The sequence below is a fragment of the Microcaecilia unicolor genome, chromosome 1, assembly GCF_901765095.1.
Source record: "Microcaecilia unicolor chromosome 1, aMicUni1.1, whole genome shotgun sequence".
NCBI classification, from domain to species: Eukaryota; Metazoa; Chordata; class Amphibia; order Gymnophiona; family Siphonopidae; genus Microcaecilia; species Microcaecilia unicolor.
Genome location: NC_044031.1, coordinates 483,814,102 through 483,831,623, shown reverse-complemented (window position 1 = coordinate 483,831,623; position 17,522 = coordinate 483,814,102). Strand labels below are relative to the sequence as shown.

Sequence of the window (17,522 nt, the reverse complement as noted above, 5' to 3'; positions counted from 1 at the left end):
CTTCCCGAGTACCACCACTTCCATCTTGAATCAATCTGTCCAGAGTCTGCTTGATTGCTGTTGCCTTCTTTCAAGGCTGACAAGGAAACTACAAAGAAGTTAGGAAGCAGCTGAGCAAACTCTAGAGCGTAACCATCCTGAATACCTTCCAAGACCCAAAGATGTTCTGTAATCTGGGCCCACTTTCCTCCAACAGGCACAACTAGAGTAATCTAGTTCTTTTCCTGCTGAAACGGAAGCTGAAAGGAAGTCCTTACCTCCTCTTTTGGCACCCTGAAAAGACTGGTTAAGAAAGGCAAACTGATTTCTCTAAGAGACACATATCCTGCCTGGCCTTCTGGATTCCCTGAAACGCTCACAGAAAGTGGTCCCCCTATTGTCAGATCTAGAACGATCTTCAGGAAGATGGGGGTTTTTAGATTCTGCCAAGGTTCACCTTAGTTAAAGGAAAACAAATGCTTTTAATGCAACTAGATTTATTGGCTGTATTTGATTTGGTACATCATGGCTGCCTGCTGGATAAATTAAGTGACATTGGTATAGCAGGTAGGGTATTCAAATGGTTTTATGGATTTCTGAAAAATGGATCTATGAAAGTAAACTGGCAGGGAGCATGCTCTAATGAGTGGAAGATGAATCAAGGAGTTCCCTAAGGTTCTCCTCTCTCGCCAATTTTATTTAATGTTTACCTGAGGGAACTGGGTGGTATGCTACAATCTTTAAAGATTTAATATTTTTTATATGCTGATAATACTGTTTTCCTGTTTCCTTATGGCTCTGATCTTTCAGAAGTTTATGGTTGGATGTGTACAGTTTTTGAGAAGATCTATATTTGGATGTCATTTAATCATCTAAAAATCTCAGATAAGATTAATATTCTTTGGATAGGGAACTGTAAATCAGTTAAGCCTCGGGTAAATCTAATATTGGCTGGGTCTACGATTCAGCTTAAATCAGAAATAAAACTTAGGAGTCGTTTTGGATTCAGGGTTAACAGTATAGTTAAAAAGTGAGGTTTTTTTTTCCAGATTAAACTGTTGTGTCATCTTGAGAAATATCTGGATATCAAACAGTTTCAGATAGTTATTCAGGCCCTGGTACTTAAAATATTGGATTATTATAATGTAGACTTTCTGGGACTTCTTAAAAAACAGCTGAAGAAACTGCAGGCTATATAGAATGCAATAGCGAAGTTGATTTTAGATGGAAAGAGGTATTACATTACATTACAAATTGCATTTATGACCCGCTATTACCAAACTAGTTCTAAGGCAGTTCACAAAAGACTAACTGAGCAATTCTTAGGGAAAACAGGAGAAACAAATAACATTAAATTAATAAGCCCATGCTGAATCTACTAAGACAACACATATTTCTGAAACAAATGCTTTCAGAAATTTTTGAAATGGATTATAGTTAGATATATATTTCAAGGAACATAGTAGTAGATTCCAGTTTTTTGTAGCTTGAAAAGTGAGGGTAGTAGAAATGCGGTGCATTGAATTCAATGGGGATATCCTGAAAACCCCGACTAGCTGGATGTGCCCCAAGGACTGGGTTTAAAACCTCTGAGTTAACATATCTGTCATTTTAAGTCTATGGAACAACAAATATTACTAGGCAAAGGGGAAGAACTTTGGAATTTCCTGCCTAGGGACTTGAGAGAAATAACTGATTATGAAATATTTCTATGTAATCTAAAAATGTGGTGGTTTAAAAGACATTTGACTGGGGTTATTGATTGCCCTACAGAAGTGTAAGGGTTTTGGGGATTGTTAAATGCTGTATTTGGGATGTGTCAAACAGTGAGTTTTGTAATTGCAAATTCTAATCCGCTTAGAACTGATGGCCTGGCAGAATATAAATGTTTAAATTAAATTAAAATTAAAGCTTTTCCAAATCCTCATCAAACAAAAGAAAGCCTCTAAAAGGCAACTCGTTCAAGTAAGTCTTAGAGGTAAGATCAGCCAACCAAGGTCTAAGCCATAGACAACAGTGCACTGCGACCAGTAACAACATAATTTTGGCAGAAGACCACAACAAATCATATAAGGAATCAGCCAAATGGGCAGCCCCCATTTTCACTAGAGCGGCTGCAGAAAAATAGGCCTGGGCCACATAACTTACAGAGATGGCCACCTGAAGGGCCAAGAAAAAACCTCAAGCATCTGCTTCAGAAGAGTTTTCAATCTACGGTCCAAAGGAGCCTTCAAAGCTGCACCACTCTCCACCAAAATGGTGGTCTTCCTAATACAAACACAACAAGGAGAGTCGAAATCTCCCGCAAATACAAACAAGAAAACAACAAATCAAGCGGAAGATATCCAGAAAGACCAGACCGAAGTCATAGATGTTAAAAGCCAAAATGATTTATTAGGACCCTTTTAAATAGCAGTGCTTTTCGCTATAGCCGGCTTTACTTGTGAGACTATGCTGCATTTGGATAGCACTAGCGTATGTGTTGTCCAGATCGTCTCATTTCATAAATACTTTTTGGAAGGATCATCCATATATGCCAATTTGAAGACCCCTGAAGAAGGCCTTTTTGGCCGAAACACGGACTGTGTAGGGTCCTAATAAATCATTTTGGCTTTTAACATCTATGACTTCGGTCTGGTCTTTCTGGATATCTTCCGCTTGATTTGTTGGTCTTCCTAATACATGCAGAAACCATGGCATCCACCTTTGGCAAGTGGAGCTTTTCCCTGTCTTTTTCCAGGATAGGGTAAAGCTTGGTTATGGATCATCCCACAAGAAAACCAGCATCTGGAACCTCCTATTCCACTGCAATAATGACTGGAACCTCCTCCAAAATCAGGAATGCTTTAGAAGACTTCTTGATAGCCACCAAGGGTGGGTTACAGGTCGAACAAGGAACAGGGTGCTCCACAGAGAGTTTTTAAGATAGATGAAATCTAGGATATCATCTGAGCCAATTCCTCATGACGAAATATGAGAACCACTGAAAGATCCTCCCCAGGAGGAATCTCATCCTTATCCTGTATCATGAGGCCACCATCTTCTAGCAGTGCCTGATTCTCACTCCCCAACAGTGTCTCTACCCCTTGAAGCCAAATGGGAAGAAGACTGTGCTGAGGCCACAGAGACTGCTTTTTCCTTGAGCTCTGGAGGCATTAAACTTGGGCGTTTAGGGGTGCTGTGAGGTTCTTGGGTGGAGCCAAGTACATCTAGGCTGTACATGGTACTTGACCCAAAGCTCTTCCTATTCCTTATGCAATAACATAATACATTCAAGTGAAAAAGAATCATCTGGGTCAGAAGCAGCATCTAAATTAGCCTAACAGTCCTCTCCTGAACCTCCTGAGGGAAGCAGCACTGGCAGGTCATCAGCACAATGCATTGCATCAGTAGCAGGCAAAATGGTAGGTTTCTCACCGATGAGGCCTCTGCTGCGATCTCCTGCACTTCACACGGCCAATCTGAGGTTTCAACCATCATCAGCCTCAATGGGTCTCCCCCAGCAGGAACTTCCACTGAACTCAGCTCACATGCCAGGCATTAGCCTGAGGCCGAGAGGCCCATCCTGTGCGCTCCACAAACTAAGCAGTGATTCCTGTGCGCCAACTGCTAGGCCATGAAGCAGTTGCCCCAATGAGATCCCAAACAGTTACGGCATCAAAGAGGACAGTAAATAAAAACAGTTCACGTAAATTAATAGAAATCTCCTCTTCTGGTTATTTGCCTTCTCACATAAGGCCTTATGCAAGTAATAACTTGGTAACAATACAATGCTTGTTGCTGTCTTAAGTTGTGGAGAGTAATTTAATTTGGAATCCCCAATTTACCTGTATCTTACCAGGGGTCCAGGCTGTACAGGGATCAGACATGGAGTGTCTGGGAGCTGCACAGGGACCTTATTTCATGACATCCCACAATAAGTTCTCAGTCTCCACCTGCTGGTAGGAGGGCATAACTCAAGCATCTGGACCAGTCTGGTGGGACGATAAGGAAATTGATAGTACAGCACTACAAGTGCTGGCTCCTCTCATGACCAAATGGCTTGCATTTGGCCGTTTTTGACATGACGTCTTTGGTTTCAAAAATCGCCGAAAATCAGAAACATCCATGTCTAGGGATGACCAAATCTAGGGACGTCCAAATATAAGGATTTGGTCGTCTCTGACGATATTTTTGAAACGAAAAATGGACGTCAATCTTGTTTCGAAAATACGGACTTAGACGTCCCTTTCGACATGGCCTATCCAATTTGCCCATCCATACCACCTACTATCCCTTTCTTTCCATTAGAGATCCTAGCACTTGTTCAAAGCTTTCTTGCATTCAGATACAATCTTCATCTCCACCCTTTCCGTGAAGTATATCCCTATATTACTTCTGAGCTGTCCCCTTTCACCTTCATCCTATGCCCCTTCACTCCAGTAGAAACAAAAGGTCCGTGGAGAATGTGGGCATCCTGTGGAGGTGGTGGAGATGAAAACCGTATCTGAATTCAAGAAAGCTTGGGACAAGTACACAGGATCTCTAGGGGAAAGTAAGGACAGTAGATGGCATGGATGGGCAGACTGGATAGGCCTTAGGGTCTTTAACGGCCTTCATTTTTTATTGTTTTTCTCTCTCACACATAAACCAAGCGTTCTAAAATTTGAGGTAATTCTCCTGCCTCTTTTTCTACCATCTGAGTTAACTCTCCTGCCCCCTTTTCTACCATTTGAGCTAATTTCTCTGTATTTTTTAACTGCATTATTAATTGCAAAGTGATCTCCCTGCCCATTCTACACCCATTCCACATTAACAGTGGCAGTTGGCGAGCGTTAACAGTTAACACAGAAGCTGCCAACTTCATCAATTGCCACATTAACCGATAACATGATTTAGCAAAAGGCCCCCAATCGAGAAAATGAAATCTAAATTTTGTCTTTATTTGTCCAGAATAGTAGGAAAACCAGAAGACCTGAGCTCTGACTTCCTTGAACATAGTCTCAACATAGTCTCATTATAAATCTTTGGAAGATTTTGGATTCAGCTTACATCTTTTCAGTAGTAGTTCAAGGCACATTATATTTAGGTACAGTAGGTATTTTGCTGTCCTCAGAGGATTTATAATCTAAGCCTGCACCTGAGGTAATAGAGGGTGAAGGGGTCCTTTCAGGACGGTGCACTAATGAATTAGTATGTGTTAAGTACCATGCAGTCCACAGGTATACAGTGGTCTGTGTGGCATTTAGCACGCGCTAATTGTTAGTGCACCTTAGTAAAAGCACCCCTAAGTGACTTGCCTAAGATCACAAGGGCCTGCAGTGGGATTTGAACCAGGCATCCCTGGCTCTCAGGGGCTGATGATCAAAACTCTGGTACTATTCTGAATAGCACCATAAATATACCGCCGGAACAGCACAGAACAACACCCTAATGCTCAAAGCTAATGAGATGCAAATACAGCTGCGCTCATAGCTTTGAGCATTAGGGAGTTTGGCGGGAGGATTGTGCTTGGCACATGCGTAGAAGAGTTCAGCGGTAAGCTCAGCTTCTGTGTGTACGTGCCTGCTAAAACCCAAACGTGAAGCACACACTGGCATCTGTTTTCTGCAGCCTAAATATAAGCGTTTTAAAACTATTTTCTGGATGCTTATATTTATACTGAAGTAAAAGACGCCAATGTGTGCTTTGTTTTTCTTTTTTTAAGCATGGCCACTTTAAGTATAGACACAGGACAAGAACGTCAATGTGCGCTTCACGTTTGGGTCTTCTGTTTCTCACACGGGCTTCCTTCTGTTCCCAAAGGCAATCAAAATCTGCAGATTTCGCAGAATCATGAGAGAAGCATGAGAATCATGGGAAATCCTCTCTTCCAATACCCTAACGCCTGCTCCGACCTGGCATTATTTTTTTAAAGCAGTAAGGCACCTTTGTTTCGGGCGCTGTTTTTTGATCATTGGGGAAGAATACAAAATGACCTCTTTAAATGAGCTTGACTACATTTGCATGCTATCTACCCTAAAGCCTGGCGTGCTCATTGTCAGCTGTGCTAGACCCCGCTGATCATTATGCACTGGTAAATGCGGACGCTTGTACGGAGTTAATGGCCTCTAATGCCCTCGTTTACTTTTGATCATCGTAGCCTCGGTCCACTGTTCTATCCATTAGGCTACTTTTCAAGTCTTCCATGTTTCAAGTTTCATTTTTATTTGATTTGCTGCCTAATAGAAAACAATTTAGGCAGTTTGTAATTCAAATTCTAGAGAGAAAAAAAATTAATCTTACAAAACAAGAAGAAATAGAAATAAGCATAAACAGAAAGATACTGAGGAAGAAATTCAATTATTGATAGGACAGAAGCAAAATTAAAAAAGAAAAAAGTGCAGCTGTTTGCAAATTCTTGGTCCAGCACTCCCCATTGTTTTAAGTTATTTTGGGCTGGATTAGGTAAATGGTGCTCAAAATTCGGGGACCCCCCCCCCCCCCAAAAAAATCGTTGAACGGTATTTTATATTGGGCGTTCCAGATCAACACCCTTTAAAGAATAGAGTGTAGCACCGGGATCCATGACCAACTCTGGGCACGAGGATTTAAACCAACTGAAACCCGATGTAAATCCTGGTGCATAAATTAGGTGCGGATCCCTGGTATTTAATAATACTGCACGCCCCTTACCCGCCCATGCCCCTCCCACGGTCATGCCCCCTTTTGCATCACACGAAATAAAGATTTCCACGCAGATCTTTATAGAATAGTGCTTAACAAGATGCATGCATAAATCAAGAATGCTGCCAATTAAAGCCAATAAGTGATCATTAGCGTCAGTGCCCAATTACTGGTGCTAATTAGCCAATTTAGTTGCTTGCACATCTCAGGATAGTGCGCAATTTTGCACATGGATACTTATGCACCATTTATGTGGATGTGGATGGGTGAGGAGGCATTACTAATGCGTTATCAATTTTTTTTGTTGGGTTTTAGAAATGGTTTTAGGGTTCACATGCAGAATTGGTGAAGTCCTTGGGATGTGTTTCCTTTATGATACTGGTTACAATTGTTCAGTAACATTTTTTTTTGTTAGAAGAGCCAGTATGTCAAAGCTTTTATATATATAAACAAAGCCTCTCTCTACCTTCAGAAACAAAGTACATGCCCCAGATCAGAGTATACTATACTTGCCGATGGCGTAGTCTCCGCTGCCAGTCTTGCTGCATATCTGGCAATCAGTCTGTGCTCTTCATCTAGGCGACTCGGACTGTCAAGTGTGCTGTTTGGGATTTGGGAAAGGGCAAGGGCAAGGAAGGAGGAAGAGAAGGTTTTTAATTAGAAAGCAGCAGCATTAATGTAGGCACCACAAATGAACTCTGCAATGCTACTGTTTTCTTTCCCAACCCCATTTTGCCACTCTCTTTAAATTTGGATTCTAGAACAAGAAGAAACATCATTATTTAGCAGGGGAATAAAAAGCACTCCCAAAATGACCATATTACTCTCTTTCACCCATGCTACATGCACAAAATATACAATGTATTGAACAAAAATGTGACTCTGCATACCCTAATTTTTGTAACGAACACATGTTGCAAATATTCAAGTGACCATCCAAGATGAGTATCTTACCCAAATTATGTTTGGTGTCTTTTTTTTTTTTTTTTAACAAGAACAATGAGGTTAATATTCAGCGGTACCATCAAAGTATAATTCGAGATGTCTCTTAAAACATTTTAAACCAAATACATATACAGCAACACGATTTGTTTAGATCAGTGGTCTTCACTAATTTTTAACTTGAACCACTTTGGATCCAAATGAGCTAAAGAAGTGCTGTCAAATATCTTCTCAAGGGCGGTCACGACACTGTTGACCAGTGTATGTCAATGACATCCTCCTCACTAGTCTGCCTTCAAACTCTTTATTGGGCATATCCTCAAGGAGGTGGGCTTTTCCACATGCATTCTCATCTAAAGAGAAATGCCCTGTCTTTCAAGCATGTGGCTGTTCTCCTCATCCACTTCCCCCCTTTCTGTTGTGAACCTGAGTAAAGTGGCAGAGAATAGCAGAAAAAAAAAGCCAGAATGGTGATGTGGGCTGTCCCAGATGTCTCCAGGGGTCACCACTGGCCCCCGGGCTTTGCACTGAAAAAAGACTGATGTAGATAGTGCCACTTAGTATCCATATATAACTTCAACCACCTAAGTTAAACAGTTCAAGCTACAATTGCTATTTGTGTGGCTCACCTAGATCGTAGGTTGTGCGTTTAGGCAGCAATTCCATCAATTAGGGGCTAACATTTATGCATGTTACTTGTATAAATGTTTACAATTCTAGCATTTATCTGCGCATTTGTGCACTTATACACACAAATGGCAACATATTTTGCAAATATCCGCTTAATTTACATACCCCCCAATTCTATACATGGTGCCTTAAGTTGTGCACACTAATGTGGCCGCATAGCCAAACTGCGTGCAAAACTTAACTGATTTAAAAGCCAATCAGCACCAATAATTGGTACTTAACCAATTAACAGCACTAATTTGCTTTAATTACAATTTACAAGCACAACCTTCTAGGCGTATTCTATAATGGGGTGCAAGTAAATTCTAATGCGCACAGTCGAAAAGGGGGCATGGCCATGCGTGTGGAATGGGCATTTCAAAACAACTATGTTTTCTATTATAGAATACACCTGATCTATGCCTAACTTAGGCCCAGATATTTAGGACTGGTTTTAGGGTGGCCTAAATGGGTGCACCTATATTTTAGTCGCAAGAACGGCATATGAGTGTATTCTATAAACTATACCTAATTTTAGGACCAGTTTATAGATTCACGCTAACCACATAGTTTTACAGCGCTGATATTTAAGCTGCCATATATAGAATTTCCCTCATAGCATATATTTGCAAGGTGATGGGGGAGGGGGGGTGATGAAGCATACACAGGGGTTGACCATGTTTGAGACAAAGGCAGAGCTTCCACTTATGCAGAGAAGTGTCATTTACACAGGTATCTGCGCCACACCTAGGCACTAACATACCCTTACCTATGCCGAAGAAAAAGATCTGGGTGACATTGTAGATGATACGCTCAAGTCTACTCATTGTGCATCTGTGGCCAAATAAACAAACAGGATGCTAGGAATTATTAGAAAAGGGATGGTGAATATGACCGAAAATATTATAATGCCTCTGTATCGCTCCATGGTGCGACCTCACCTTGAGCACTGCGTTCAGTTCTGGTCGCCGTATGTCAAAAAAGATATAGAAGAATTAGAAAAGGTTCAAAGAAGAGCGACCAAAATTATAAAGGGGATGGAACTCTCTATATGAGGAAAGGCTAAAGAGATTAGGGCTCTTCAGTTTGGAAAAGAGACGGCTGAGGGGAGATATGGTTGAGGTCTACAAAATCCTGAGTGGTGTAGAACGAGTAGAAGTACATCGATTTTTTTTTACTCTTTCCAAAAGTACAAAGACTAGGGGACACTCAGTGAAGTTATATGGAAATACTTTTAAAACAAATAGGAGGAAATATTTTTCACTCAACGAATAGTTAAGCTCCGGAACTGTTTGCTGGAGGATATAGTAACAGTGGTTAGTGTATCTGAGTTTTAAAAAAAGGTTTGGACAAGCTCCTGGAAGAAAAGTCCATAGTTTAAAATTGAGACAGACATGAGGAAATCACTGCTTGTCCTGGGATTGGTAGCATGGAGTGTTGCCAAGATTTAGGTTTCCGCCAGGTACTTGTGACCTGGCTTGGCTACTGTTGGAAACAGAATTCTGGGCTAGATGGACCATTGGTCTGACCCAGTATGGCTACTCTTAAGATCATGAACAAATGTTAGGAATGTTGATACTAGATTAGGCTAGTATTCTATAAAGGAACGTAGGCGCTATGCTACTTTATAGAATAGGTGCCCTGTTATAGACCTGCTCTTTTTGTGGCTGAATATCACTGCTTAGGAGCTCCAAATTCTACTGCCTTTTTAGACAGACAATTTGAGCAGTATAATGATTCATCCATTCCAATATCCTGGAGTTCTAAAATATAGCACTTAGGAAGCTGACCCTGCTGCTGCATGTGCTATTAAATATTGACCTCAGTGGGGTTAATATTCAGCCACTACTATGACCATATTAAGTGCTGGCGCTGAAGCATAACTCTTTGTTCAGAGCCGCTTTCAGTATACACAGCAGCACTGAACATACACATAGTTCGGTCACTGTGCTGGCACCATCCATTTTGTTTAAATCAGTCTCTTGGTGAAAAAGGTATTTTTTAAACTGATCAGTTCAAGTTAGTGATTCAGGCTTTTATATTACCACACATAGATTATTGTAATCTTCTCTATGCCAGCTGCTCTGCTAAAGTATTGAAGCGATTGCAAACCCTGCAAAATATAGCAGCACAATTACTGTGCAATGCTAAAGTATCAGAGTGACCCCTTTGCTTGTGAAATTACACTGGCAAGCCTGCATAAATTTTAAGTTATGCACGCTGATTTTTTAAAATCATTTATGCTTTTGCTCCAGGACTATCTATGTAACCTTATAATACTCTCCCTGGCTGATAGTCTACTACGTAATCCTCATCAATTAATTTTATATTTTCTTTCAGCGCAAGACAAAGTATAAAAAAATCTTCAATGCTCTGCCTACATACTTAGATATATTAATATGGAATTCATTACCTTTAGTAATCAGCCTGGAATCTAGTTACATGCAGTTTAGGAAGAACTTGAAAACATTAACGTTCAGCATTAACAATAAACTTATATTCCACCATATACCTTTCGGTTCAATGCGGATTACATATACCGAAGAGACAGGTTATTTCCTGCAAATACAATTTACATTAGCCTGAAAGTCTCACTAATCATAACTGTTCAAAATATAGTAACATAGTAAAGGACAGCAGATAAAGACCTGTACGGTCCACCATGTCTGCCCAACAAGATAAACTCGTTTTACACGGTATGCGATACTTTATAAGTATACCAGAGTTTGATTTGTCCTTGCTATTCTCAGGGCACAGAATGTAGAAGTCTGCCCAGCACTGTTCTTGTACTAAAAGTTCTGAAGCTAATGTCGAAGCCCTTTAAAATTTAAACTCAAATCCAAATTTTTAAACAAATTAAGTTTTAATTTGCTTAGGAAATTGGTTTGTCACCAAGATCAGTAAGGCTTGAATTTCCTTCTCCAGATGATGTGCTGCTTGATACGAAAAAAGGTTGTCTAGTAATCTTGTTCTTTGTAAATTTTTAAGTGATGGAAATGTAAAGACAGCTTTGGTTCTTGTAACTCTAGATTTCCATGAAAAAACCCCCAATATGATCCTGTAAATAAGGTGGAGCTAAGCCATGTAATATCTTATAAATAAAGCAATAAAATTTGAACAAAACCTCTGCATGGCTGATCTATTCATCGAAAAAATGTGATACTATTTCTTTTTATTACAAAAAGCTTCACTGGCTTCCTGTCCATGCAAAGGTTTTGTTCAAATCAGTCATAGTGCTACATTTGTCTCCTCAACAACTTTTTTGAAGAACCTAAATAGATAACATTACGGTAGTCGAGAAGACTCAAAATTTGTTTAAGGGATTATTGGATATATAGAGGGTGATATTCAAAGTGATTTAACTGGGCAAGACAGGCTGTGTGGAGTTATCTGTCGATATTCAGCAGCAGTTAAACGGATATCAGAACTAACTGCTTAAGCCAAAAACCGGCTATTCAGTGGACTGCATTCTCCTATATATGGGCATGACATATATTATCCTTCAGTTAGCTTTCTGTGTCAACATCAAATTGGTATTTTAAATGAGACTGATGGTTTTTCCCAGGACATTAGTCCTGCAATTAATGTCAGTATTCAGGATTTTTGCTTTATTATAATTAGTGAAATGATGAAATTGACAAGTAAGAGGAAGTTTATGAGAGTTTTTTTTCCAGTGGAGAGAAAAGAAACCCCTTTGTATCTTATTCATATTCCTACACAGAGGGGAAAAACATGCTGAATAAAGTCAAACCGACTGGCATATACCTGTACTTTAGGGGCACGTTTGAACTAGTCCGTAGAGTTGTAAGGTATATGGGTGCTTCTAGAGTACGTACTTTATGTTAATTTTTAAATAATGTCACCACAGCACAGTAAAATTCTTGTATATTGCTTTTGCTCTTTTGTGTAGGCAACAGAGAATGGAAACAGCCTGTGCATATGAGAATTTTTACAAGTACACGCCCTATTTCCCTTGACCTAAACACGCTCCTGGAAGTCTCCTCACAGCTTGGCTATACAAGGCATGTAATACTTCACATGCTTTCAGGTGTGCGGGGGGAAGGGGGGAGGGGATTTTTAAACCACTCATTTTATGAAATTTATCATACTACTTTACCACTGTCCTCTGAAATCAGAAACTGTAAGGGTCAATTCTATAAAGGATGTGAAAAGTTAGGCACCCAAACTCTAGGTGCTAAGCTAGCATTCTGTAATGGAAAATTTGTGCATCTAATCTGTTCTAGAATATTAGCTTCAGCAAACAGTTAGGTGCCTAAATTTAGACACCACCACAGGGACGAACTGACCACTCAGGCAACCAAGCAGTGCCCGAGAGCCCAGTGCAGTTGGGGGGGGGGGGGGGCTGAGTTAATCCTCCCCATATGTCTGATATCTCTCTCCCCTCCATCCCTGGGTCCAGGACTCCCCCTTTCTCACCCACCCATTTACTCCATATAGGACCTCGGCTGTTTGCCGCTGACCGGAACCTTCTCTCTGCCATGGCCTGCCCCTTTCTGATGTAACTTCCTGCTTCTGCAAGGGTAGGCCGCAGCAGAGAGGTTCCAGTCAGCGGCAGACAGTCAGAGCCTTGTATGGAGAAAGGGATTTTTGAGGTAAAATTGAGGGGAGAGAACCAGATCCAGAGAGGAGAAAGGGAGGGATGCTGGCCTCGGGAGGAGGCAAAGATGCTGGACCTGGGGAAGGGAGAGAGGGGGCAGAGATGATGCACTGAGGGGAGGGAGAAAGAATGAGAGGGTGAAGTCTTTTTCTTATTTTGGGGCTAGAGCATGGAATCAATTACCTTTGAATTTAAGATTAGCCCCATCTTCTCTTTTAGGAAAATGTTAAAAACTTATCTTTTTGAGCAATACTTTTTGATTTTTAAACTCTGCTAAGCTAACCGCCTTTACCACATTCTCTGGCAACAAATTCCAGAGTTTAATTTACACATTGAGTGAAGAAAAAATTTCTCTGATTCGTTTTAAATTTACTACTTTGTAGCTTCATCGCATGCCTCCTAGTCCTAGTATTTTTCAAAAGCGTAAACAGACGCTTCACGTCTACCCATTCAACTCCACTCATTAGTTTATAGACCTCTATCATATCTCCCGTTAGCCGCCTTGTCTCCAAGCTGAAGATTCCTAGCTGCTTTAGTCTTTCCTCATAGGGAAGTTGTCCCATCCCCTTTATCATTTTCGTCGCCCTTCTCTGCACCTTTTCTAATTCCACTATATCTTTTTTGAGATGCGTCAACCAGAACTGAACACAATATTCGAGGTGCGGTCGCACCATGGAGCGATACAAAGGCATTATAACATCCTCATTTTTGTTTTCCATTCCTTTCCTAATAATACCTAACATTCTATTTGCTTTCTTAGCCGCAACAGCACATTGACTATTACTGTCCACAAACCATTATTGTTGTGGTTTGACACCCACCCCTCCCCCAGAAGAAGCCAACCTAGACAACTGCCTAGTTTGTCTAATGGTTGAGCCGGCCCTGATCTATGCTCCAATGTTTTTGTCTGACATGGTCCCATGGTCCTTATTCTCATCATCCTTGTTTCCTAATCCCATGTTATTTGTCCTGGTTAACCAAACATTTTTGAAGTGGTTCTTCAAATACTTCTCTCGGAAATAGAATCACTGCTGAATCCTGGCTTTCCTGCTTCTCAGCTACATGCCCTAACCACTAGACTGTCTGCTGCAGTGATTTGTAGAGGTAGAGCACAATACTACGTGCTTGGCATGGCAAGATGTAGTAAGTGGTAGGTGTAGTACGAGCCATGTCTCCTCCTATGCAACCATTTAAGTTCTGGTATTAAAATAAAAACTTAAATGGTTGCACGTGCGTTTGCATGTTGAGTGGCACTTAGATGGTGAATCTGGCTGTGAAGAACTAAGGCCGGTGAAGGGCAATCTGGTTTAGGATGGGCTGGAGAGGGCTTCAACAGAAACAACAGTAATTTGGAATATGAGGACAGTGCTGGGCAGACTTTTATGGATAGACCATAAAAGTCTGCCCAGCACTGTCCTCATATTCCAAATTACTGCTACTTGCTATTCTAGAAAATGGCACCTAAATGCGATGGTGCATAGTATAAAGGTATACATAGGTAGGGTGTATAGTTATACACATACATTATAGAATACTATAATTTAAGTGCGCTTTTTTTTTTTTAAAGCAATCTAGGTTCAAGCATTTATATCAGCCTTATGGCTGGTGTATGTAGTTGTGCCTAAATTATAGGCATTTATCTGTGCTTTTATATTAGTATTCTATAAAGGAAAGTAGATGCCTATAAATAGGCACCTCTTTAAAGAACTGCACTCCATCCCCCTGACATTCAGCATTATTTAACTGGCTAGGAATGGCTCTTGGCTTGTTAAAAAGCCTTAAGCCAGCTAAGTGCTAATATTCAGCGCAAGATAGCTGGCTATCTCAGCTGAATATTAGAGCTTAGGGCCAGATTCTATATATGTTGCCTAAAAAATCTGTGCGGTAAAGATTTCCGCCTATGCATATTCTATAAGCGGTACCTAGATTTAGGCGCAGTATACAGAATACACTTAGAAGGAAATCCTAGCACCTAAAACAATGTGCATCCATTTAGGTCAAAGAAAACATGGCCTAAATCCCTGCGCATAGATTCACGTGCAGTGGGTCGTATTCTATAACTGTGTGCGTAAATTTTGGAACACCCACGAAATGCTCATTTCCCTACCCATAGCCATGCTCCTTTTGAACTGTGTGCATTAGAATTTAGGTGCAGTTCATTACAGAATACACTTGGTGAGTTGTGTGCGTAAATTCTAATTATTGCCAATTAGTGCTCACTATTGCTTGTTAAGTGCTGTTATCAACGCTGATTAGCTTGTTAAGCTAATTAATTTGCACGCATTGTTATAAAATACACCTAGATTTTGATGCTGATCTCTAGGGCGTGCTATATAGAATCCGGGGGTTAGTGGCTAGCCCAGTTACCGGCTATGTTGCGTGACTCAGATGGTTACCGCCAATACTCATGGGCTGATCTGCTAAGTTTAGTGGCCAGATAGGCTCATTTAAATAGCAAGTCCATCTTTGACAGCTATAACTTAGTCAGTCAGTTGATGAATATCAGCTTAATATTAACATTAACAATATAGCTTGTATTCAGCTAATACTTCACGGTTCTAAGAGGATCACAGTTTAGAAGAAGTTGGACATTTTCAGGAAATACAAAATAAGAACAATAATACTGATACCTTCTAACTATCTATGAGATTGTAACACAGATTTCCTAAATAAGACTGTTTTAATATGTTTCTGAAATTGAAAATAAGTAGACATAGACATTAAGAAATTCTCTATTTCTTTGTTGAGGTGTGCTGCCTGAAACAAAAGGAGGTTGTCTAAAAGCTTTGGTCTTGTAATATTTTTTAAAGAAGGAAAAGTAAATATAGCAGTTGATCTGGTGATCCTTAATTTTTGAGAAAAAACAAAACAGGTTGTGAGATATGGTAGGGCTAACCCATGTAACACTTTGTAAACAAGACAGAAAAATGTAAATGTTACCCTTGTGGGAACTGGAAGCCAATGACTCTTAAAACATTGAGAGATACTATCATAACTATCATACTTTTTCAAAGAATAAATTAAGCAGAGACCAGTATTCTGAATGGATTGCAGTTGTTTAGAAGATCCCAAGTAAATGATGTTACAGTAACCCAGAATACTCAGGATCAATGATTGCATTATCAATTGGAAATGGGCCTGGTCAAAGTACTCACGTACTCGCTGAAGATTACACATCACAAAAAAAAGCTCTTTGAGTGAGTAAATTTACATGAGATTCAAGTGAAAGCCTAGAATGCAATAAAACTCCTAGAACTCTTATGAATGGAGAAAAATGGTAGAGGATCTGGTTAATCCTGACACTTTTTTCCTCTTCCAAGGTTGAATAACTGGCTATGTTCATAGTGGCCAAAAAATCCCCAGGGGGATTCAATGCAGGTTGCTGGATACAGCCTGGCACTGAAATTCTGGGTTTGCAGCCGACCGTGAGAGTTAGCTAGGCTGTCTCCCGCGGTCTGAAAATCGACCCCCCCCATGAGTCCACTTTAAACTGTTTCAAATAACAACATCACAGCTTCCTCCTCTCGCTATGCATGAAAGTGCCAAACCTGCACTAACCGTGCGGGGTTGCTCTGGAGCATGTCGGAATACAAGCCAATGAGGACATGTTCATCAGCCAGTCTTTCTGCAACATCAAGGCTATACTGCACCCTGGAGCAGGGAGTAAAGGGCAAGGGGAACACGTATGAACACAACAGACAGAAGAAAGCAGGAGGAGGTGAGAATGTGCCAGGAGAATCAAGGAAAGAACTGTTGACATCTAGGGCAAGATTTATGAAAGGCGAGTTCAGAAATAAAAGAAAATAAAACGAAAATCAAATAAAGTTTCAATATAGTTTGAAAAGAAGGATCACAAACTTAACCATGGGCAAATAATTACATGCAAGGAAACTCTTTGGTTATATATGTAAATGTAAAATAAGATTGCTTTTTTCTTTATAAAGTGCATATTTAGCTTAATTGGTTAGTTGGATTAAAGAACTACTTTAAGAACCCTCCCCCCATAAAACCAAAAGAGATATGTTAATCAGTCCCCCCACCCCCACCCCAGAAGGGCTGCGTATTAGTTGTGTTAATGCAAGATGCCAACACTCCCACAGCTTTTGGACTTACCCTTTGCCCTTCAGCAAAGTCAGAGCAGTCCTGGCTTGCAGTTTGCTCTGCTCTGCTTCATTATTCTTGTGAGGCGAGCTAGTTAATAAGATGGGAAAAGGGAGAAGAGAGTGAGCAGTGACCGAAGGGCAATGAAGAACGTGACCCATGAAATGCTGTAGGAGGGTCACATTCTAATCTGAACTCAATCCACACTTCCAAGCTCAGAAACTGAAATCTCCATAATGAGAAGAAAAGAAAATAGCACACTGCATTATTCTGGTTGCAAGGCAATTAATGTTAATTTCCTTAAAATAATACATATTCTTTGCAGACTAACAACCCCCCCCCCCTCCACAAAAAAAACTTAGATGGAAATATTCAGTGTGGCACTATTCAGATAACTTATAATGGATACCTTATCTGTATAAAATGTATCAGCAGCAATATCTGTACACGTACTGCTGTTTCATAAATTAAATTATTTATCACCTTTTTGAAGGAATTCACTCAAGGCGGTGTACAGTATACATTTATAATCTGCCTACAGCTATGCAGAGTACAGTAAAAGCAATCA

At 40.3% G+C, this 17,522-nt stretch overlaps 1 protein-coding gene across 10 annotated transcripts in view; it reads right to left on the bottom strand.

Moving 5' to 3' along the window:
- DTNA (dystrobrevin alpha) overlaps positions 1-17,522 on the bottom strand; it is a 567,561-nt gene that overhangs the window by 83,866 nt on the left and 466,173 nt on the right. For 8 of the 10 annotated variants that reach the window (XM_030214003.1, XM_030214021.1, XM_030214046.1 and 5 more), the window contains 3 exons: positions 16,967-17,044; positions 16,412-16,504; positions 7,138-7,225 (listed from right to left, as the gene is read on the bottom strand). In XM_030214003.1, the coding sequence (XP_030069863.1) occupies positions 7,138-7,225; positions 16,412-16,504; positions 16,967-17,044 (259 nt within the window). The remainder of the gene's footprint in view (positions 1-7,137; positions 7,226-16,411; positions 16,505-16,966; positions 17,045-17,522) is intronic. The other 2 variants (XM_030214069.1, XM_030214078.1) reach the window with 1 other exon arrangement.